Source organism: Amphiura filiformis, chromosome 13, assembly GCF_039555335.1.
Source record: "Amphiura filiformis chromosome 13, Afil_fr2py, whole genome shotgun sequence".
In the NCBI taxonomy this organism is placed as follows: domain Eukaryota; kingdom Metazoa; phylum Echinodermata; class Ophiuroidea; order Amphilepidida; family Amphiuridae; genus Amphiura; species Amphiura filiformis.
In genome coordinates, this window is record NC_092640.1 from 46,618,020 (window position 1) to 46,643,170 (window position 25,151).

Consider the following 25,151-nt stretch of genomic DNA (forward strand, 5'->3'; position numbering starts at 1 on the left):
TAATATTGATGAACAAGACATTGATGACAAAGAAATGGAGGAATATCTCACCAAGGACCCTGTTGCAAAGCATCAGTTCGAGTACAACAGACACACATTTTTCAGTAATGATGCCCCTGAAATCAACCACAAGGATACTGAACAAATCAACCAATCCTATGTGATTGCCCCTGGTGAAGGCAAACAACCAGTTGATATATTGAAAGATCCCCAATGGGACATGAAGAGCCACCCTTGTTTGGATCCTACTGGAGAGAATTCCTTAAATGCAAACAGACACATGAAAATAACATCACAACAATATTTTCAACAAAGGCTGTTTAATAAGAACAACAGGTATGCCAAATCTCCTTCTTATTTGTTCTCTGCGGTCCAGTATTTTGAGACTATGCAGCTAGCACGGAATATCAATATATCTTTCCGAAGAGGTAAAGCCACTGAAACTGAGAGTGGGAGCTTGTGCTACACATTAGAAGACAGCTGCAGTGTTCTTGACAACATTAAGAGCACTCCAAGGTTCTGGCAAAAGAAGAAATATGAATTCCTTGCCAAACTTGAAAACTTAGGCCCATTCCAGCTCTTTTTCACTCTGTCATGTGGAGATACCAGGTATAATGAAAATTACACTGCAGCTCTCACAAAACTGGGGTTCAACATCAGATATGAAACAGATGCAGAAAATAACCAGGATATAATTCACATTCAATATGATGGTGAATGGGTCACCCTTGAAGAATTTAAAAAAGAGAAAATGACAGTGTCCCAAAGTGAGTTAATCCGGCAGAATATTCTTCTGGCCACAAGAAATTTCAATCAAAGGGTCAAGAACTTTGTCAAGACTATCATCATGAAATGTGATATGAAAGTCTTGTACTACAACTACCGTGTGGAATTTCAGCTACGTGGAGCTGCTCATATTCATGGGGTTCTCTGGCTGAATATGGATGCTCTTGAGAAGGATAAGAAACTCAAACTGGAAGGTTTGAAGGATGCATTCAACTTGATCTACAGTCAACAGAACTTGGATGAAGAAAAGTACAATGGAGAGCCCAGGAAAGCTATTGAAAAGTTTGCTGATCAGTTCATCTCAGTTTCTTTGAATAAAGAAGATAAAGGTTCAGATAAAGAGGCAGCAGAAATAGTTGAAGAAGTGAATGTCCATCACCACACAAGGGCCTGCAGAAAGTATCACACAAAATGCAGGTTTGGTTATCCAAAGTATCCATCCAGGAAGACCATACTGGTTCAACCAGCCAACGTCATTGAAAGCGACCCCAAAGCAAAGGAAACCAAACTTCTGAAGTCCAAATCTGTGTTGAAAATGGTAAAAGATGTTCTTGAAGATGAAGAACGGATGAAAGATATTATCAGTATGAAGCAATTTGAAGGCAAAGTTCTTACAACCGATGATCAACGACTCTATGTCTTACTCACAGTAGCCAAACTTCCTCAATTCCTACAAACTACTGCTACGTTTGACAATCCTGAACCTTTGCTTGAGGCATATGAAGAACAATTGAAGATTAGTTCCAGTGGCTACACAGTCGTCCATAAGAGAACTGTTGTTGAAACTATGGTCAACAACTACAATCGAGAATGGATCAAAGCATGGAATGCAAATCTTGATCTGCAACTTACATTAGATCACTTTGCCATTGTTACATACATAACAGACTATTATTCTAAGGATGAGTCGGGAACCATGGAGTTCATAAAGGCAGCACTGAAGGATAATGCAAACAAAAGCCTGAAAGAGAGATTAATTATAGCAAAGAATGTTTTTCAAACACACAGACAAATTGGTGAAGCTGAGGCATTCTACAAGCTTATTCCGTCCTTTCACCTCAGTGATTCAAATCGTGGAGTCATTTATGTCAACACAGGCTTCAAAAAGCCAACGAAGTCGATTTTTAAAGCTTTTGACTCCACAAGAAGCAAAGGGGTGGATCCAACAAAATTGGTGACAATTAACAGCAAAGCAGATAATATCTATGTTGAGTCAACTTCACTTGATGACAGATATGAAGAGAGGCCACCAGAAATTGAAGATATGTCCATGGCTCAATTTTGCAAGAGATACACCAAATGTGGTCCATCCGCTACGAGTTCATCCAAAGAAATTGATCCAACAAAAACAGCTGAACAACCAACTTGGGTTCAATCAGGTCATCAAAACTTGGAGGATAATGACATAATTGCAGCTGAACACAAAAAGCGAAGATGTTTGCCAAAGTTAATAACACTGGTTTCAGGTGATAAAATGAGACTGAAAACACCTCTGGCACTGAGATTCCATAAATACAAAGAGCTGAAAGAACCGCACCAGTTTTACTATTCACAACTGAGACTGTATCATCCCCACAGAGCTACTGATGCACAGCATTGGGAAGAAAATGAAGAATTCTGTAAAACCGAATACACCCAGAATATCAGCCATATCAATTATGTTAGATCAGTTGTGATGAAATATTTTGATGAAATTCAAGCAGCCCAAGAGACCGCAAGAGAAGAACTCCAGGAGGCAACTGCTGCTGAACTAGATTCGACCATGGAACAGGAGAATGATGACTGCCAGTTTGAAGGAGTGCAAGTCCCAGATGAATTTATAGCTCCTGACCCAGGTCCAGTGGATGAATTGCCAGAGAGCAGGGACTACTACAGAAAAATTGAAGTTCAGGCAGATGATGATCTCTGTTATGCCACCCGGCAACTTGATCCACATCAGCGGTCTGTCCTTGACTTAGTAATTTCGTATGCAAAGTCCTTGAAGAAAGCACGCCATAAGGGAACTTTGTACTCGGGAAAGCCCCCTCTTCTGGTTGTCCATGGAGGGGCTGGAGCTGGCAAATCTTTTCTCATCAATCTTCTCTCCCAATGGATTGAAAAGACATTGAGATGTGAAGGTGACAACCCAGCCCACCCTTATGTCATCAAAGCTGCATTTACAGGCAATGCAGCAGCCAACATTGAAGGCCAAACTCTCCACAATGCATTTGGTTTCAGTTTCGGCAATGATTTTTACTCATTGTCAGACAAACAAAGGGATGACAGAAGAGAAACTCTGGCTAACCTGATGTTTGTCATCATTGATGAATTCAGCATGATAAAGTCAGATATGCTTTATCAACTTCATCTGCGCCTCAAAGAAGTAAAACAGCAGGATGATGTAAGCTTCGGAGCCTGCAGCATTATCATGTTTGGTGATTTAATGCAACTGAAACCGTGCATGGGCAGATATACTTTCCAGGAACCAAAAAATCCAAAATTTGCCCTATCCTACCACTGCCAATCACTCTGGTCTGAGTTTCAGCATGTGAACCTTACCATTAATCACAGACAGGGTGAAGATCAAATCTATGCAAATGTATTAAACAGAATTCGTATTGGTCAACACACAGATGAGGATATTAAACTTCTGAAGACAAGAGTATTCCCCAAACAGCACCCTGACATTCCCTTAGATTCTCTTCATGTGTCTGCCACCAACGAGGAAGTCAATAAAACTAATCAGCATCGCCTGGAGCTTATGAATGGAGAAGTACTCAATATTCATGCTGTTAGCAAACATTCAACAGTAAAGAACTTTAAGCCACATAGAATCGATACTTCAGGCTGCATCAAGAACACACCACTTCAAAACATTTTGCAGTTGAAAATTGGAGCTACAGTCATGCTAACATACAATGTTGATACCTGCGACTTACTGACAAATGGAGCGATTGGAAAAGTTGTAGCATTTGATATTAGAGAAGATCATGTGAAAAAAATTTTGGTTCAATTTTCAGATGACAAAATAGGACGACTTTGTAGAAATACCAACAAGAACTATCTCAAGCGTTTTCCAAACCTTCCTTTGGCAACACCTATTGACAAACTTGAATTCAGGTATAGTGTCTCCTCTAAGAGTTACTCTGCTTCATCATCAGCTACAGCTATTCAATTTCCTTTGAAATTAGCCTTTGCAGCTACAGCTCACAAAATCCAAGGAATAACTGTGAAGAAACCCGACACACTTGTTGTTCACTTAACACACATCTTTGAAAATGCCCAAGCATATGTCATGTTGAGCAGAGTCCAGGAACTGAGCCAACTATTCATTATTGGTGACATCCCTAAAGACAAAATATGTCACTCCAAAGATGCTCTGGATGAGCTCACCAGGGTAACCGTTCAAGAGGAATCATCTCAGTCCAACGATGACAAAAACGTGTTACTCAAAGTTGCCTCTCTCAACATTCGTTCAATCAAAAAACACATGCCAGACTTACTGCATGAGCCAGTTTTAGCAGGAACAAATGTTATTTGCCTCTCTGAAACATGGCTCAACCCTGGGGATGACATATCGCCCTTTCAGCTTAAAAACTACAATTATCACTTCAACTCTGTTGGAAAAGGGAAAGGACTTGCTGTTTACTATGACAACAAGTTTTTTGACCCAGTGGACATTAAACATGCAGATTATCAAGTAACCAAAGTTTCTTCAGAAGAAATGGATGTTATCTGTGTCTACAGATCACAGTCAGAGAGAAATTGTTTACTGCATGATTTGATGCCAATCATAGATGTTGCCAAGAAAACTGTTATTTGTGGTGATTTCAATTTGGACTTTCCATCAAGCCAAAACAGTCCTTTGATACAGTCATTGACCCAACAATACTTTCATCAACTTGTTGATTTCCCTACTCATGAAGCCGGAAATATGATTGACCATATTTACATTTCCAACAGTATTTCAGATGCCTCTATTCACAGCATCTGTCCCTATTACTCAGACCATGATTTAATAACACTTCTTTTGAAATAATGAAAGTGTCTGAAGATGGAGATTACAGCCACAATTGAAGTGTATACTACGTTGCAAGTTCCACTGACCACTTCCACTGCTACCAGCTTCTGGAAGTCAAGGAAGACAATGTCCCCTTCAACGAAGATAACAAAGGACTAAAAAAGAATAAGTGCTTGTAACCATCAATTTTCTGGTGATCCAGTCTCCCAAATAGTTCAAACATGTTACCTCCGACTCTACACCACAAACTCTAACACTGCGATAGTCATCTTCCCAATAGTGTCTGAATCTCTACTGCACCCAAACTAATATGCCTCACAATACCAGCATTGGGATTCACAAACCCCTGCAACATCTGATAATATGCACCAGAGACAACACGCAACCCTACTGGAACTAATGTAGCACACTCTTTGACACACCAAGACATGACATTCCATATGAGTGTGACCTGAAACACCACAAGAATCTTGACTACAACTATGTCTGTAGCATCCCTACACAAAGTCGCAGGCTCTACCGTTTTTTGAAATTTGTCCACTTGGTTAATTTGAAACCTGCTGTTGATCTCCGTCACTGTAATAACATATGGCGCGTATGTATATGAAACTTCAAGACAACACTGAGTCCTCTCACTGTGAAGGTTAATACACTGTATTAAAAACAATTGCTAAGCTGACTTGGTTTGGACAAGTCTTGTCTCACTAAAAAAGAACTTGCATTTGTACGTTTACTTGAACTGTTTCGCTTCCATTTCATGCTTGTAAACTTCTGCTACGCCACCACATCATGTGTACTTTTTCAAATGTTCTGCATTTCAACTTTTGCTATTGGTAAGTTTTAATGTTTTTCCAATTTGCATTATTTTAAGATGTTTTCAAGGGTTAAGCTCACAAAATGACTTTAAGGGGTATTACCGTATTCGACGTCATAAGCTCCCCTCCCCTAATTCGGTCCGAAATCAGTTTCCGAACACTTTTGATGTCAAGACGCTTTTTTCTTGAAAATCTTTTGGACATCAAAAGTGTCCGAAATCGGTTTCCGAACACTTTTGATGTCAAGACGCTTTTTTCCCAAAAATCGTTTGGACATCAAAAGTGTCCAAAATCGGTTTCCGAACACTTTTGATGTCAAGATGCTTTCCCCCCGAAAATCGTTTGCACATCAAAAGTGTCCAAATCGGTTTCAAACACTTTTGATGTCAAGACGCCTATTTCCCAAAAATGGTTTGGCCATCAAAAGTGTCCGAAAGCGGTTCCGAACACTTTTGATGTCAAGACGCTTTTTTCCCGAAATCGTTTGGACATCAAAAGTGTCCGAATCGTGTCCGAACACTTTCGATGTCAAGACGCTTTTTCCCGAAAATTGTTTGGAAATCAAAAGTGTCCGAATCAGTTTCGAACACTTTTGATGTCATGACGCTTTTTCCCGAAAATCGTTTGGACATCAACAGTGTCCAAAATTGGTTTCCGAACACAATTTTTCAAATTTTGATTTTTCTTTTTAGTGTGGATGGAAATACCCTTTCTGGCATTATTTTAAGATGAGCGCCCTCAAAGGTTAAGCTCACAGAGGGGTTACAGGTCAAAATAGGGGTCAAACTTGGACCTGCTTCAAAGACACCAACACTGCAAAATTGAATTCCTTGTCCCGCAGCGACCGCTACGGATCCGACGGTACTTGTTTTCAATGCATTCTGAAATTTCAAGCAATATCAGGCCAAAAAAAAAAAAAAAAGGTTTGTCTCAAAGATAAGAAAAAATTTAAAAAAAATGCTAAATGCGATTTTTTTTTTTTTTTTTTTATTCCCACTTTTTTTCATGGTATTTTGAGAAAAAAGTCTTATTTTCGCTGATTTTTTATGGAAAAAACTTAAAATTTTTTTTTTTTGAAATAAAAAAATTTCCGCATTTGTTTTTTTGTCAAATCGTGGAATTTCACAAACGCGCGCGCAAGCTTTGAGACGAACCTTTTTTTTTTTGGCCTCATCACAAAAGATTGTACACAAACAGTCTCTGGGTTTGATTGACGGATGACAGACACAATCTAGTTTTTTTTTGTTTTTTGACTTTTATTATAGTATATGTGATGTGATCAAGCAAAATCAGCCAGAAGTCAGAAATATTGATTTTGAGATATAGCCAAACGAAGTAAGTATTTCCTTTTGTTTCCTATTGTTTTGGAAACTCTTTAACTACTTGCATCTTTTGAACTATATAGTTGCCCAAATTCAATGGAGTTTTATGCAAAATGTAGCTCTGCAAAATGCTGTTTACAATACTTAGTATAAGAAACTGAAAATTGAATATGTCCGACTTCAGACCGATTTTGCTTGATCGCACCACATATTATCATAAAGTGATAACAAATTATTCTACATGGAGGTAATAGTTGTGTTTAACATATCCCCAACCATTGTGCCAAATCTTGGCAACCTTCTTTCCAATGAATATTGGTACAAGAGACCAAATGCACCTACCTAGAGCCAAGCATGTGGTGATGACAGTAGGCAAACCTTCAGGGATAGCAGCTACGGCCAGCGCAACAGCGATCTTAAAGTAGTAGATGGCGCCCCTGATCCAAGAGCCACCATGGGACGGATCTGAGAAGTGACCAATGTTGATGGCCCATACTGCTACACAGATTACAGAGATGACCTATAAACAGTGACAATATACAATGATTAGACACTCCATCACTACAGCTATGTACACCAATACAACTAACAAGGTATCATTTACTGCCTGATCACTTGTTGCCCGAAGCCTTTGGAGTAAGCTTCCTCTAGGTTGTATTATGGCTGTGATCAAATCTGCCTCTAGAGATTCATTAGTGACTGTTGGATTAAAAGAATCCCCAAAGCTCTTGACCTCTCATATCATGATATACTGATTATGTAAGTATTTTCTAAGTTCAGTACTTAATTTTGTAGGTACTTAAAATCCGAAATTTAATAGTAATGACAAGCTGTCTTATGTGAATATATATTTCACAAATCCACTGCTCCTGCACAACTTTTTTTGTGGATATTGACATTTGGGAATCTGGGCTCTGTTCAAAATTAAATATATTGTGAAATAAACTTTGTGCAGTATCTATACAAAGAGCTTGATAGACAGAGGGGCCCCAACAAGAAACCTGCCTATAGATGTACCATGCTGTGACCAGTCAGCTGACTGTTTGCTATCAAGACATAATGAGACAAAGTAATTTTCTATCAGGCATAGATGGATAACATGTGTGATGTCTTGCTAGTATATGTTGCACATAATGTTAATAAACTGTAACCATTCGGTTTAATAGCTTGTGTGATTGGTTTTTGTTCACGCTTAATAATTTGTATCAAAATGTTTGCCATTCACCAGTTTTCTTAACACATAAATAACACAAAATATATGCATCAAATTTTTAAAATGAAAAAGTACAAAGAACCGTTTTGTTTTACAAATGTTGACACCTCATTTGTCTTGCCATGGTGACCATTTGAATGAAAAGGATGCAGATTTTAAAGTTGCACCTATTATAATACCCATTGAAAATGCTGGCTTTTGTTGCTCTAGTGCCTGGTCATCACTGGTCACAGTGGGTCACCCTTGACTAGTCATGTAGAGAATACAATGGTACACTGACTTACCCACTTCATATTTATACCATGATTTAAATGACACTTTTCATTATATTTCCTGTCATTTTTAAGGTAGCTCTAACACTGTATTTGCATACTTATAATGCATTATCATTGGAGACCGATGCATATCATTTTCATACATGCTGTGGTTGAAATCATTTTCTCTGTAATTCATTTTCACTCAAGCATTACGGTAATATGCAAATTTTGCAACAACTTTCAACGGTTGCAAATACACACTCATTTGATCTTAAATGTATGAGCATACACAGTGATATCTTGAATGTTGCTTTTTGTATCTGTAAACAATTATCTGGTGAAAGTGTAATCCCCAATTACACATTTTCCTATGTGGCTCACCTTAGAAAGCTGTTCACCAAATTCATCAATCTTTTGTGTGAGAGGAGTCTTCTCCGTTTCAGTTTCTACCATTTCTGTTCGGATTTTACCTGTAGTGGTACAAAAGAGGGAGAAAAAGATCATTTGGTATTCCTAGATTTGATTTCTTTATCCAGCACATTTCAATCACTCCCTAGTCTACTGTAGTAGACCACTTTAATTTATCATCCCCTAAAAAAAATTAATCCCTCTGACCATGGAAAATCAATCCTGGTCTGATCCAACAGCTCGGCCATCCACCTCTTTTCTCTGGGCAGGACAGTCACTGGAGATGTATTATGTTTTATGCATGGAAATGTATGAATTGTTTATCAAAAAAAGGGGAATGCAGAGCAGTCTAATCACTCCCTAGCCACCCATATAAACACAGCAAAAGGTACCAGTTATATTCAGCCCTGTATATCCTAAACACAAACAAATATTTCAAAATTAAAACCAATGTTTTATGCATGGAAATGTATGAATTGTTTATCAAAAAAAGGGGAATGCAGAGCAGTCTAATCACTCCCTAGCCACCCATATAAACACAGCAAAAGGTACCAGTTATATTCAGCCCTGTATATCCTAAACACAAACAAATATTTCAAAATTAAAACCAACAGTTAATACCTTTACACTTTAGCTCTGACTTAAGACCTCATTTGTGGAAATTGGTTGAGTGATCAAAAACACAAGGAAGGTGCACTTTATCTTAGTCAGTATTTCACTAGAACATCAAATGCTCTCTCTTATGGAACCAGCTCAAGCGAATCTAATTTCATCGTTCCTAGGGTAAAAGGTATTGCTTCAAACACATTCTACTACAATGCCATTTTGGGCTGGAATGCACTCCCATCAAACATCAAGAGATTACCTACGGGTCATTCCATATGAAATCAAGGAGGCGTCCCACCTGACCCCTTCAGATTTGCTTTATACTGTAGTCATATGTTGTACCTGTAAACATATTAAAAACCTGCAAATTTGAGGTCTGTAGCTCTTACGGATTTTCTGTTGCAGCCATTTAAAGTTGGAGTAGGGGGTCTAAATTTGGACCCAAAAGTTGCCTTTTAAATAAATTTCATCTTTGGGAGTCTGTGCCTTCTTTATAAAAAGAAAGAGAGGTCTGAAACTTTGTATACCCACTAACTGCATGCCCAATTCGTCAAAAAAAAAAAATAAAAAATAAAAATGTAATTGCGCGTTGTGTCACGGGGTCATTAAATATGCAAGAAAAAATGTAATATTTTGTAAACTGGCAAGTTTAGCCCCCCTAAATTCACACTTTTTGTCAGATTAATTATTTTTGTTATCACTGATGCTATGTATAGGATAAATACAATGCATATCCAAAAAATTGTGGTCACAACTCATTTACATTTCGAACAGCGCCCTCACGAAGATGAAATTTATTGCAAATTCAACATTTTCAGGGGGCCCAAAGTCGATGTGGTCCACCTTCAAAATTTATAAAACATCACTTTTATATAACTACTAGTCTTAAATTACAACTTTGGTAAGTCCCAGTAATTGTATAGGTTGACTTCATATAAAATGACAAGCCCAAAGTTGACCATTTTCTTATGATTGCATGTAGTGCAAATGTGCCGAATTCGGAAGGCTTGAAAGTCAAATTGGCCACAATATTAAAAATAAATGATTAGATGAGTAGTTATTGGTCGTATTTACTTTTATTTCCATTTCATTTTCAATATATACAGATTTTCTACGGTAGCCATTTAAAGTTGGTGTAGATGAAAATTAATGCAAATTCACCATTTTCAGGGGGCCCAAAGTCAATGTGGTCAACCTACAAAATTTATAAAACATCACTTTTATATGGCTACTAGTCTTAAATTACAACTTTCCTCAATCCCAGTAATTTTATAGATTGACTTCATATAAAACGACAAGCCCAAAATTGACCATTTTCTTATGATTGCATGTACTGCAAATGTGCCGAATCGGAGGTTAAAAAGTCAAAATGGCCACAATATTGAAAATAAATGACTAGATGCGTAGTTATTGGCCCTATTTACTTTTATTTCCATTTTATTTTCAATATTGAGGCCAATTTGACTTTCAAGCCTTCCGAATTCGTCACATTTGCGCTACATGCAATCATAGGAAAATGGTCAACTTTGGGCTTGTTGTTTTATATGAAGTCAACCTATACAATTACTGGGACTTAGCAAAGGTGTAATTTAAGACTAGTAGTTATATAAAAGTGATGTTTTATAAATTTTGAAGGTGGACCACATCGACTTTGGGCCCCCTGAAAATGTTGAATTTACAATAAATGTCATCTTCGTGAGGCGCTGTTCAAATGTAAATGAGTTGTGACCTCAATTTTTGGATATGCATTGTATTTATCCTATATATAGCATCAGTGATAACAAAAATAATTAATCTGACAAAAAATGTGAATTTAGGGGGGCTAAACTTGCCAGTTTACAAAACATTACATTTTTTCTTGCATATTTAATGACCCCGTGACACAACGCGCAACTTACAGAATTTTTTTATTTTTTATTTTTTGACAAATTGGGCATGCAGTTAGTGTGTATACAAAGTTTCAGACCTCTCTTTCTTTTTATAAAGAAGGCACAGACTCCCAAAGATGAAATTTATTTAAAGGCCAACTTTTGGGTCCAAATTTAGACCCCCCTACTCCAACTTTAAATGGCTGCCACCGAAAATCCGTAAGAGCTACAAACCTCAAATTTGCAGGTTTTTAATATTTTTACAGGTACAACATATAACTAAAATATAAAGCAAATCTGAAGGGGTCAGGTGGGGCGACTCCTTGATTTCATATGGAGTAACCCCTACCAAGTCTGCATTTAAACAAAGTGTCTGCCACTTATTTTTTGTTTCCGTTTTGTTCTCTCATCTTTCCTTGGGACCCCATCAGAAATATAAAGCTTGCCTTTTCTGCAAGCTTAATGGGTTATCCCGACTTGTCATTTTTTGTCTGTGTGTCCTGATCCCAAATGGCTTTGTGGCTGATTTAATTAAGCTTTAATTAATTTGTCACATTGATGTGCTTTGTGGCTGAATTTTCTGTCTCTATAATTTGCTTTTATATTCTAATGATCTTGTCAAATAAAAAACAAAAACAAACAAACAAAGGAACAAAATCAAAATTTGCATTTCAATGTTCTAATCAAATCAATGGAAAGCATGGCGCTAGTTCTCTTGTTCAAGAAAGCTTTGTGTACAAATCATTTCAGCATCCAACAGAGCAATCTGCAACTTTTGAATTTGAATCTTCCTTGGGATTTTGGATAACTGCGCCTTTTATATGTCCCGACCGATTTCAATGAATGAGGTCTTACATCCAAGCTTTAAGATGCAGCTATTGGTTGCTGGCATATTTATGGCATATCTGTCTTTGTTTAGGATATACAGGGGTTTAAATAATGATACCTTAATTCTTTTGCTGTGTGTATATACTGACATTGCATCATCTTTTAGCTTTTCAAACAACTTTTTCAGAAGGACATTTCCAAGAAGCAATATCTGCCATGTAACATTTTGACAACACTGGTATGCTGGGCTTATACAGAGCGATGTGGCTTTGAAGATGCTGAAAAATTATCAACCCATCCAAAAGGCAGCTATGACATGCCATATACAATTTGCAAGGTTCTGTACTCACACCAGCTGATGGTACGTACCTCCCCTCCCAGGGAAGGAGTTTAAATGTCACAGACATTTGCTCACAGCTAGCCCATGTGTCTGTGTTGAGTGATTGGAACATGTAATGCTGCAGCCCTCCATTTATACATAGATATAATAAATTGATAAATGGCATAAATTAGAAACACAAACGTTAGTTTTTATGTCACAATAAATTACTTGCAACATTATTACTAGCTGTATTTAATGTCATGCTACTCAACAGTCAACATCATAGATGCTTGCAACAATGGAATTGACTTGCATATTGAGAAAAATATACATAGACTGCTTAAATGAGGACAAAATGGAAGTGATAATTAATATTGTCCCTCTCAGATCTTTGGGTGTATTTTGTGTATGGTTCAACCTTTGGGCTTGTTGGAGCCCTACTTGTACTTGGTGTATATGCCTGTTGATCAGTTTACAACTCAGGTAGGCCTTAATTAGCAATCACAAGTTTGAAAACAAATTCCACACATTTTAAATCAGGGTGAATATAAAACTCCAAAAGGAGAACAGGAAAATTTTAAAAGAAATAAATAGTTGAACACTTGCGTCAAAGTAGGACTGTTTGAAACAGTATTTCTGTTATCCTTGACATACTAAAATTTTGCTTTCTTTGGTGTCAAGTCTGAACCCTTCACTACTACTACAACCCTCCCCGTGCCTCACCAATCAATGTTGGATGTCTCTAGGGCTGCATGACCAAACAACAACTACCAACATTGATTGGGGGAATGGGGGCATATTTGAAGTACCCATGTTAAAGTGTTCCAACAATTATGATCGGGATTGTAGTTTGGACTGGATTCGGGTTCCAACTTGCCGAGATCAAGCGTCACTTCTTTTACATTTTATTCTCTTTCATCTTTTCATTGTTAACATTTCTGCCTCATCAAATAAGACACTACAGAATCAATCTATTCTAATAAATGATTTGACCGAGGTACAAAGATATCTATCACCACACTGCTAATACAACATCCAATCTCTAAAACATATCAGTTTACAAAGGAGGCACCACTAGCTCACTCCAACACTGCTTCACGGCTCCATCTCCTAACATCACAACTCGCCAAGTACTGTGATTACAATGGTCTCATGCCAACGGCTTAGTTCAATAACCTCCAGTCAATAACCATAGCTCAAATGTTGACCTCACATTTTGAGTATGAGTCATTGTACCCAGTACATTTATGAGGTCATTTAATGACTGTACAATCATATTGGGGGTCAAAGAACCATGTGCGGGTAGTTGAGGTTACTGCTTGAGATCGTATTGATGGCATACCAAGTTTTACACCCGTCAATTAATTACACTGCTGCATCTAGCAACTGAAAGGTCACACAATTTTGCAGTGGCTATATTGGCAAGTATCAATTACCAATAGACAACATTGTAGTGGGCAAGTAATCTTACGCCGGCCTTCGCAACACCTTTCACACAACAGCATTGACAATGTATTGTATACTGCAGACTCAATCCGACTGATAATTTGCCCCCAGGTAGACTTCTAATTCATTAGCCTACAACAAGCCATATTAGCCTCATCTCTCAATACACAACCTTTGACCTGCATTCATTTGTGTACTCTGGACTTGGACCTCTCGAGTATGAAGGTCTGATCATACATGTAGGTTAACAAGTATAGGATCATTAAACTCAACTCTGGCTGTAGGCGCTTCAAGTAAATGATATTGTCATGTTTTTCAGACATACAACCTCATCCTATTTCACTGAGTGCATCCATGTAATTGTCATTTCTGGAAATAGAAATGCCGACTTCTTTTGAATGAACACCTACACCAGTGAGAGTGAAATGTCAACTTGATTGGAAACCTCTGACATACAGATCTATACAGAATGGCAATGGAAATTGAGATAAGATAAAGAGTATGGCTGGACGATGGTGATAAAGCATCCATGTGTTATGATGCCTTTGCGCTGTAAATTACACAAATGCAGTTTTCGTCCATTTTCAGTATTATCAATGTCACTCCAAAACGAATCAAGCTATTTCCATGAAAGTCACATAATATTAGTAGGTGACACGTGTGCCACTGTATTGCACTTATCAAAATTAGATACACTGGTGACTATGTATTTTTACTATTTTTTTCAAACATGGTATAGATCATTCTGGGACACCCTGTATTTCATAATGAGTGTCTCCTTGAACTGAGTTTGTTACACTTTGGTTAAAACAGTTTATTGCTGATATAACATAAGAAATTCAGAAAAGGAGTACATTTTGTTTACTTAGTTTGGTCTATAGTATAAGGGTAGAGTTTTTTTTAGAAAAAACGAATATAACGCAAAGAGAAAAATACAATTAACTGCGTTTGCTGATAATGATGCGAGAGGTTCACAAATGCTTGCAAGAATATTATATAAAATATACTAGTATAGATTTTAATATTATTAGCATTTAGAATACAAAACCATTGCAATTCAATGCCAATATAACATCCCTGCTATAATTTTGTAATTTCTTACTAATTTCAACTAGATGTCTACATCATTTTGTTATAATTTAAACCAAGACTGTTATACCATATCAGTTTATTAGATGTGATGTTAAAACAGTCAGAAGTTAGTTAGAAAAGTACAAATATTATAAAGAGAAGCGGTTCTGGATCAAACAGTGAGATTATAGTCCTTCTGAATAAAAACAATCTCAAATGCATAGCCAGGCATCAGCAGGTCATGGCAAGATAACTAAACCCCTTCAAGAGATGATAAATATTGACAGGATAATCCCTCAGCTTGTTTCCTCCTTGCTCCTGGGTATCATAACCCTCCCTGGAAATTACTGTGTGTCATGTCTATACATCAGCTAAACATCTCTAGATTTGGGATATCTTTAGATCTTGTTACAAGACTTTTTATTAAAAACATTCCAATTCAGTTGGTGCATCTTGTCAAGAATACACACAATTTGATTGGTTTTCACCTATAGAGGTTATCCGTGTTCTATAAACTGCGTATCCTATCAGCGACTGCTATACCTTGTTTAGGATTTTCAAAAGAAATACCTGCAACAATGACTGTTTCAAAATAGCCCGCCAAAGTCATGCAAGTAACTCTGATGTTGTGCATTGAATTAATTTGAATGAGGAATACTACGGGAACCAGCACCTTTTGTTAGAAGTCATACATGAGTAACGTGGATAACCTCTACACATCATGTCACGATAGTGGATAGTCATATAAGGCCCCTAACAGTCAATTTTGAGTTTCCCGTCACATAATTTCTGAAAACAAGTGAGGTAACTTTTTCATTATTCATTATTTTTCCTGCCTTTCATTATATGACCAACACGCATGTAAAATGTGTTGTTATTTGCCACTCACTCACTTGAAGATGGATGTTTAGCCAAGGTTGACAGCAAAATGTATATTTTGATTTTGATTTTTCCAAAAAAATAAATGGATATTCATCATTTTTTTTGCAAATATAACCAGTTTTTATCAGTATTTTTTGGAAAATCACAATAATGAATTCAAGTGAGGGTCAGAAAATGAAGTGAGGGCGGGTGACGGGAAACTCAAAATCGACTTTCATTGGCCTAAGACAGTGAGCGTGCCGACACGGAACGGCGGCGCTTGTAGATCCTCAATGATCGCGCGATAATGCATTCGCGTAATACACGTGCACGAACTAAGAATATTAATATCAAATTATTTACAAGTAATTTTTGATTGGTCTTTATCAAAAAATGTAAAAACTAGTCTCTCACACAGTCTGTGTTCACTTGGTGTAATCTCTTAATATCTTGTTAATAGTCTATGAAATCTTCAGGCATATTGCCCATTTGAATACACAACAGATATGCTTTAGATGCTGGAGATGATGTTCATGCCCCAATCTCTTTATTTTATTACCACATGAATTACTGACTAGCATGTAAAGGACATTGGCCCCTTGACATTCAGCACAAAACATTAATGTTGTATTTTGGCAGCCAAATGATGTTTTATGGCACATATGCATGTCATTTTGTTTTGTTCAAATGTCAACATGATGCAGATCAACTATCAGCTTTACACCATTGTGACTTGGTTGAATAGAGATGCTGTCTAACTGCTATGCCCCGCAAAACTAGGGAGATTGATGATAGCTAGATTAATCCAGTGTGGCATACAACATGCTTCATGTTACAGTGTCTATTTCTGGCAATAGTATTCATGCATATAAAGATATTTAAGACTGATAAGATGATCATCAAAACATGCTATGTGAGTGATCGCTGTAATACTAATAGTGCTCCTATTGATACCTGTGATAGCGCTCCTATATTGAGCTAGTTATTGAATTTCCATGAAGAAAAAGTTTAATATTGTGCTTTTTACACCGCAGCATTGTGTGATGAAATTTAAATGTACAGCAACGATATATCGCGGCTGCGATGTGGAGTCTGCTTCAGGCTTTCAGGTCATTCTCCTGACCTTAATTTTCCAGCAGCCAATCACAAGCGTGCACTGCCGCCACAAATCTTTACAAAAGAGCCAGTGAATCCTGCTAATTTTGAGCCCTGCTGTAAAATACTTACCGATTTCTGTGGCTAACCCTGTGCCTATTACAACACCGGAGCATTTTCCAGCAGCAATATTTGTACCCTGTTGCAAACAAAACAAAGCAAAATAGTTTGGTTACAATTTAATATATAAATAATCATGACACTGACATTATGCAACTCTGAATATATTCACCTATCCCATACTTTTTGCTAAGATTCCGTACTTGTTTGGGTGAATCAAAGTTATTATCATAAAATGTCCAAGCCTACTCAGTAAATAATGTGTAGACTGTGGAGCCGAATGATTCCTGAAAAATTCCTTCAAAAGAATCAAGTTTGATTCTCGCAATGAGTGACTACACCTGCTATACTCTATGACAGCATATTAGTAGTAGTAAGAGTATGAGCGGCGTGAGCCGCGAATATTCTTACAAACTAGTAGCACCCACCAAAATGCTCTTATAAGTAGGAGGTGTGTTCTTATAACCAACTGTCCTGGTCTCAAACTTGTCATCAACTCCAATTTGTTTATCTATAAACCTGTCACCAACTTCATTTCCTTTACCTTTGACAAGAGTTGATCTATATGTAGGGACAAGGCAGATAATAGTAGTTGTCTTTGCAAATCCAAAATATTGGGTATTGGTTTTGCACCTACCTATGTTTACAATATCAATCTGTCTCAAAAATCTGTTATCGGTCAAGTATGTCACATATCTGTTATCACTTACTACTATTTAATTGAAAGTGTTCTCCTATAGAAAGTTCTCTTCCAAAAAGACAATGCACAGTTCATATTGCATTGTACAATTTTAATATGGGAAATTATAGCACTGCTGGAAAAGGGTACGGTGTGCTACTAGTGCAGTAAGTGAATCCCACATGGTACAAAATTTTCATGAAAGGCATGGCACCATATCTTCCTCTTAAAGATAGGTGGTCTGATTTTGCATGAAAGAAAAGTTAAGACTCCATCCAATCAACATTCTTTGTAGCTGTTCTGAGGGAGGTTTGGTCAGTGGTGATCTGCATGTTGCCTGCTCCCACCCTGCTTTGAAGTGAAGGCACCCAGCCTGTGGTATTTAGCAGGGAGGTCGGTGCACATGCATCATGGGTGTGGCAATGGGCAAAAAAAAGAGATGCACTTTTGTCTAATGGCGCTGCCCATGGCCACTCGATGAATTGTTTAATTCGAATTAATCAATTCGATATTATAGACTGATGAAAGAAAAGTTAGACTCCATCCAATCAACATTCTTTGTAGCTGTTCTAAGGGAGGTTTGGTCAGTGGTGATCTGCATGTTGCCTGCTCCCACCCTACCGAAGTGAAGGCACCCAGTCTGTGGTATTTAGCAGGGAGGTCGGTGCACATGCATCATGGGGGTGGCAATGGGCAAAAAAAAGAGAAGCACTTAATTTTTTTTTGGGGGGGGGGGCTAATTGCATATATGCTTGACTTGACAAGCAAGAATCAATAAGTGATTAAAAGGCAGTCATGTAAGGGTCATAACACAATCAATTCTGGTCTTCTCAAGAAAATCCAATGTTACATTTGGAAGAAGCAAGCTTTATAAGCATCAAAACTGATGTGTACCAATCAATTTTGATGTACATGTAGCCTGTGGCAATTGGAAAAACAAAAGGAATATGACAGCACTGTACAATACTGCAGTGAATAATGGATTTAAAATGATGGCTGGCTGGCATACTTACAGAGAAAAGTAAATTCTTCTTATCTTGATTTACAGCCCTTGTATCTGGGATAGCATCTGTGTGTTTCATTACACTTACACTTTCACCTGCAAAAGACAAAAAGCAAATTTATTTATGCATATGGCTCAAAATAAGCTAAGGTGTCATAAAAGTGTAACACACAATTATTTTTCCAGCTCTTTTCTTTTGGTCTCCAACCAGGTTTAAATTATAGTATGCACATATATCGTTCATAATACACTAAAAGAAAGATAAGTTATAGACCATTTACTTCGCCAATGTAATTTTCTAGGCCTTTCGTACGTTATATTTGACAGACACAATTTTGATGATTTTCTGCACTCAAATAAAAATTTATAAAGTATTACATAAGGTATTTTGTGGTTATTTAGGTGTAGGACCTACAGCAACTGATTGTGGAAAAAAATGTGTCCAAATATTACAATAAGGAGGATAAATTGTTATAAATAAAATATGTGTGTCTGTCAAGCCATAACATACGCAAGATGTCTGTCAAATGTAACATACAGAATAACAATTTGGCAAAAACAGTAGTTCAAGATGGGAAATTGAATAAAGATCACATGCAGTTTATAAATCACATGTTTTAAAACACTTTTATAAACTCTAAACTATCATCATAATGTGAACATCAAGTGATTTTTAATTTTTTAAACGTATCGCGTATGTTACTTTTGACAGACACATACAAATCTTATGCATGTTACTTATGCATAAATGTTTGACAGACAACACTTAACAATGGATTGTGTCATCAAAAAAGCTTCTCCTCACAAAGTGATAGTGCCACAAAGCTAGGTGGAGCTAAATGCTATGTCATGTAGCATAATTAGCTGTATCACCCTAGTTTAGCAGGAATTACAGCACCGTCTTGCGTATGTTACTATTTGACAGACATTTCAAGAAAAATTATAAAATTGTTATATGTTCAAAAAAGATGGCAGCCACTTACAAATTGATTATAATATGGAGAAATGAAGTTATTTACAATAGATTTACCCTTTAGTTTATGCTTCAAGTCTTTGTTTATAAAAAACAGAGGGACTTCAAAATCAATCAAAAGTTTGACAGACAATAGTAACATACATAAGGCAAACTTTTAAATCCTTTTTTGATCTGTTAACTTATAATTCATAATGCCTCTTTCTGTTTTTTTGATTGGTTTACTGCACCATTTTGGGAAACAGGTCACATGAATTTCTATAAGGATCCATAAAAAAAATTAAAAGCTGTTTAAAAAAGGCTTCTCTTGGCATGTTACAAATAAAAGTGTAAAAATAGGCATTTTTACAGCTATTTTTATTATTTTTATTATTTAGAGTGAAAGGATTTTACTTAAATTGTGTATGCTATGTCTTTACTACCTAAACTTGCCACTAAACTAGCAAATATTCCATTTCTATAATTATTATTTAAAAAAAAGATGTCAAAATATATGGCTATAATATGACACCTTAGCATATTTTGAGCCATATATAACATTTACAGGCCAGCTTTAAACTGATGTGAATAAAAGATATCTAACGGTAACTGCTAACATTAAATTTGACAAACTACTGAACAGTTTTGAGGGCACCTGCATTATTATTATGAATTGTGCACATAATTTTCAAAAAGCTGTGCTGATGTTAGTATTGTAGAAAACAATGTGGGTGCATGAAACTCCATGGTTGAAAATGCCACACTAGGAGATTATACAATCTGGGATTTGTATGGTCACAGTAATAAATATTACTCATTTAAAAACCCAGAATAGGCACTTAGAGAAGCATTTTTATGTGTTCATCCCAGTTCCATTCAATTATTGACGTCACTGACTACACACTTAGTTCAAATAGAAACACCTGCCATCATGATGCAACATGTCCATAACAGCTAATCAGTTTCCAGCAATTCACAGCCAGTTGTTATTCAGATACATGTTTACAGCTGTGAATTTGTTACATAACTAATTGGCCTTCAATGCATCAATTCAATGATACAGGTTCATTTATAAATTTGAACTTGTCATATGTTATATTAGGCCAATACGTACAGTCTCTCCTCACTATCGGCTTTGTTTTAAATGATATGTCTAGATGCATAAATGGCAGTGCACATTATTAATGTCTATGTTATTATCCTAAACTATTTATTAATGGGTATTACCTTTTAGTGAAATGGATGGAAAAGAATAAGAATGGATGGATGGAAATATGACTGTTTAACGGCTCAAACGTTTAGCAAATTAAACAAGTCAACAGCCTTAGCATGTATTATATAACTACATGCACAATTTGCCATCTACTGGTCATAACATAGCAAATATGTCTAAATCAGACAACACAACACTAGATATGCTATCTACTGTAGATAGTAAACTCATTTTTCTATAAATCTACTGTGGGATAAATACTACATGAATGATGTCTAATTGTCAGTATGTATGCTATCTACTGTAGATTGCATGCACAAAATCCTTCCAGATATACAGATGGCATTCAATTTGACACCATACATTTACATGACACTCTAAATGACTTGTGCCCTATTTTACATGACCTATTATACAACATACATTGTCTGAGTAGACCTAGACATTGTTCTACGTTTAATCTCCATTTACAACATCTATCATTAGGTTTTGGGTTAAGATTAGGGTATGTTTAGGGTTAGGGCTTAGGTTATAGGTTTGGATTAGGGTGAAGTTTAGGGTTAGGGCAAGGGTTAGGCTTTATAACTTAATTATTGGATTTTTTGACTAATGACGCTTCAGACTATAAACCTGTAATCATTTTGCCTACATGGTAGACCTAGTGTTATGTTAAAACGTTAATATGATTGCAACTCATTGCAAGTTATTTTGTTTGCAAAATATTTTCTTTCAAAGTGTTTTATCATGTTTCTTACTGCTACACTTTTTTGATACAAAATGTTTTACAACATTTTTACAAACTTTATATAACCCAAGATTAAAATTTAAGGTTCTTAACCAATTTTCTGCAAACAATGCTTCGAAAATAAATTCATCATGGTATCAAATTAAAAAAAATAATTTGCATTTATATAAATATTAGTTAGTTCATCCACCTAAAATTTTGCATTTGTCAAACTATAAACTACCTTTCCAATTTACTTTAAATGTCATCGCTACCACTCAAGTGCGAGTGATCAAATGAACATTCTCTACTACAGCAGTTTAATGGTACAGAAAACTGATACAACAGTCTGAGGAAGCTCACACTAATGCTGTAACTCAAGTCTCAGGATCAAATGAGACAAGTCTGCATGTTAGGTCACCATCATGCACTCATACAATTTACTTGATCATTTAGACAAGGCTGGCTGGCTGGCCACAGGGAGTGATGTCAAATGATACATCCTACTCTCTCAGTCAGTGTGTAAACACCACTCTAGATACACCTTTTCCTTCCAGCTCAGATTGTCAAGTTTTATAATGAAAGACAAAGATAAAGACAATTTGTCGCGTCTGACGTCACCTGTCAATCAAACTCGAGCACGGTTTGTTTACAAGTGTCGTGATGATGACTTGCTGAACGCGGATTTATAACCGGGCGCAATAATTTTGCACCTTTCGACATGCAAACCATCTCAAAAGTTAGGTCTTTATAGTTAGTAAACTTTCTTTGGTGAAAGCACCATGTCGACAATGCCTAGAAAAAACGCCATTTGCTGCTATTCCTTTTCTCCGATCAGCACCAGATAGATCGGTCTTCCTTTACTGCCGCGATTAACCTGTGTAAACCAATCAAGGATCGTAATTGACAGTGACATCAGACACGATAAATTGTTTTTATCTGTCTTTAATTAAAACATTGTAAAGGCTGTTTTAAATTAATTCTTTGGTTCTCGTCCCCTCTCGCCTCAATTTCTGGGACAAGTCAAATATTTTTATTTTGGTTTTTTTGAAACTTTGGAATGCTTTAGGAAAACTTTATACAGATAAAAGTATCACTTTTTGTGTTACTCTGGTGTTTATCCCTCAGAATCTCACATTTGAAAAAAAAAGAAAGAAAAGAGCCTCCTTGCTTTCCTTGAGTACTGTTGGGAAACTACTTATTGCTACAAGTTTGATTCAAAAAGAGCTTTCAATGGTCACTCAATTTGGAAAATATTCTTCAAATTGTGCCGTTTGCCAAAATTTGCATTTGTCAGGCTGTTCATTTCCCCCCTAAAAAATGAATTTGCTTTCACATCTTAACTTCTAAATGTGAATATTTAACGACTATTAAAAGAATTGTTTAGACAAACCACTGAACCAAAGAATGAGGAACAGCTCATTTCTGTTGTCCATGTTATTTGCTGCATTGCGTTTTACTTACCAGTAAGCAAGGCTTGGTCTACTCTAAGTGTTGTTGATTTAATTGAGGTTATGCGTATATCAGCTGGAATCTTATCACCAACTGCAAAACAAAAACACACAAAATAACACATTAACATCCTCAATAAGTACACATGTCCGCAATTTTCAAATGATTTCAAATAACCTTTGAACTGTGACCACTGATAAAACGTACCTTTATTCGCTGACGTAGTGCACATTGGTAACCATTGATTACTGGTTCAGCCTGGGATCACACACCTGTTCCAAATTATGACATGCCATAGGCTTTGTGTTGTGATCATTTCGATCAGTGGTTCATAACAAAGAAAGCGCGAACCTGTTGACCTAGCAACAGTCATATTCTAACATGCACTATGCCAGCGAATATACACTTGTGACCCATTCTAGGGTATGTGGCCCAAGTAACATCGACAGAAGCCTGAACTTTGTCATGTAAAACTGTCAAATTTGGAAACCATGGTCATGTAACAACAGCTCAGTGATAAATTATAGATACAGCTGCAATCAGGCTCAAAAATGTTGGGACACTTTACAGATTCCCACTCCCCTTTAACAATGTTGAGTACTGAATGGAGCACAGCAAATGATTGTGTTACAATCTTTTCTATGAAAACAGCATTATTTTCCACTTTGCATATAGTTAATGTACACTGCAAAATTCCTGGCGACAGAGTGACTACATCGCACTGGAACTCTGAAGTCACTACCGCCGTCACTCCCGAATAACCTACCCTATGGTGGCCGACAGAGTCACTACAGGAGAGTGACGACATCGGAAACAAGGCAGTAGGGTACTATGCAGCAGTGTCATCACGTAGTGACTACAACTGCTAGCCTCCGATGTGTTACCTGCTCGATGTCGCATCGGCGACTCATGATGTACACCACCGACTAGATTCCGACAGTGGTCCACATCTTGTAGTCACATCAAAGTGACTTCCGTAGCCAGTGCCCCATGCGTCGCCTGCTCGGTGCCCAGTCGGCGAACTTCAAGGTGACTACGCTGCCAAAAGGTCGTTGACCGAACCCTGTTATGAGTTCGAACACTCTGGGGACGCGCGCGTATATCTAACAAATACGCGCTGATGATGACAAATACGCGTATCATGCTTGTTTACTGCTTGTATACGCTCATGAATGGAAGGAGTTGGTTTTATAATTAATTGATTGATGCATGCTGTAGGCCTACAGTGGGTCTGTGGTTCTACTGCCGTCTTTGTTTTTGTTTTGTTTTTATCGTGCTTTTGCATTCTTTATCATTTATATTTCAACTGTGAGACTTCCGATTCATTTTGTTGCATTTATTTATTGTTCTCTTTTATAATATTTTAATTCTTTTTCGTGCCTGCTTAATAACCTCATCAACTGTGTGTTTTATTTGCAGTTCTTGTTCTTGGTTTATTTGTTTGTTTGTTTCACTTCAAACATTTTTATTTTGTTTATTTGTTTGCTTGTTTTCCCACAAAACTTATATCATTGCTTTGTTTACTTCAGTGGTTAGATGACATGTTTTGCTATCAAATTATGCCTATTTTATCATATTTTGCATGATAACGTTATATAGGCCTATTGAAACTTTTTTTATATTTAAGAATTGTGTTTTTTAAAGTTATTAATTTTCAGCCGAAGTTCGCAATGTATGCCTATTATAGGCCTAGCATTTTCAATTTATACATTTTGATTTGCCAAAACTTTACTTATTTTGAAGCAAGAATTTTTCTGTTATATTTAAAATTGATTTATAGGCCTAGCATGCATTTTGTTTTACTTCTTGTCACTTTCCTGAAAGGTCTACTGCAAATTTATACTTTTACTGCCGTAAGTTTATGCAAAACTTTGGCTTGTGCTATTTTTTTTTTCCGTTTTTCAAAATGGTGTTTTTATAGGCCTATATAGTTTGATTTGTTTTTCATGTTGATTTTTTTACGTTATCAAAGTAGGCCTATGCCTATAAATCGTGTGTCACATCAATATAGGCCTGTTGCAATGTTTGTTTGAAATTGTCTTATTTTTTATCACGCAAATATTAATGCTTGTTATGAATTATTATTGTTATAATTATTTATTTATTTTAC

At 36.6% G+C, this 25,151-nt stretch overlaps 1 protein-coding gene across 1 annotated transcript in view; it reads right to left on the reverse strand.

Moving 5' to 3' along the window:
* LOC140168433 (calcium-transporting ATPase sarcoplasmic/endoplasmic reticulum type-like) overlaps positions 1-25,151 on the reverse strand; it is a 123,205-nt gene that overhangs the window by 43,037 nt on the left and 55,017 nt on the right. Inside the window, 5 exon segments of the mRNA XM_072191825.1 lie at positions 7,266-7,443; positions 8,775-8,863; positions 17,031-17,097; positions 18,711-18,796; positions 23,054-23,134. Of these exon segments, the coding sequence (XP_072047926.1) occupies positions 7,266-7,443; positions 8,775-8,863; positions 17,031-17,097; positions 18,711-18,796; positions 23,054-23,134 (501 nt within the window).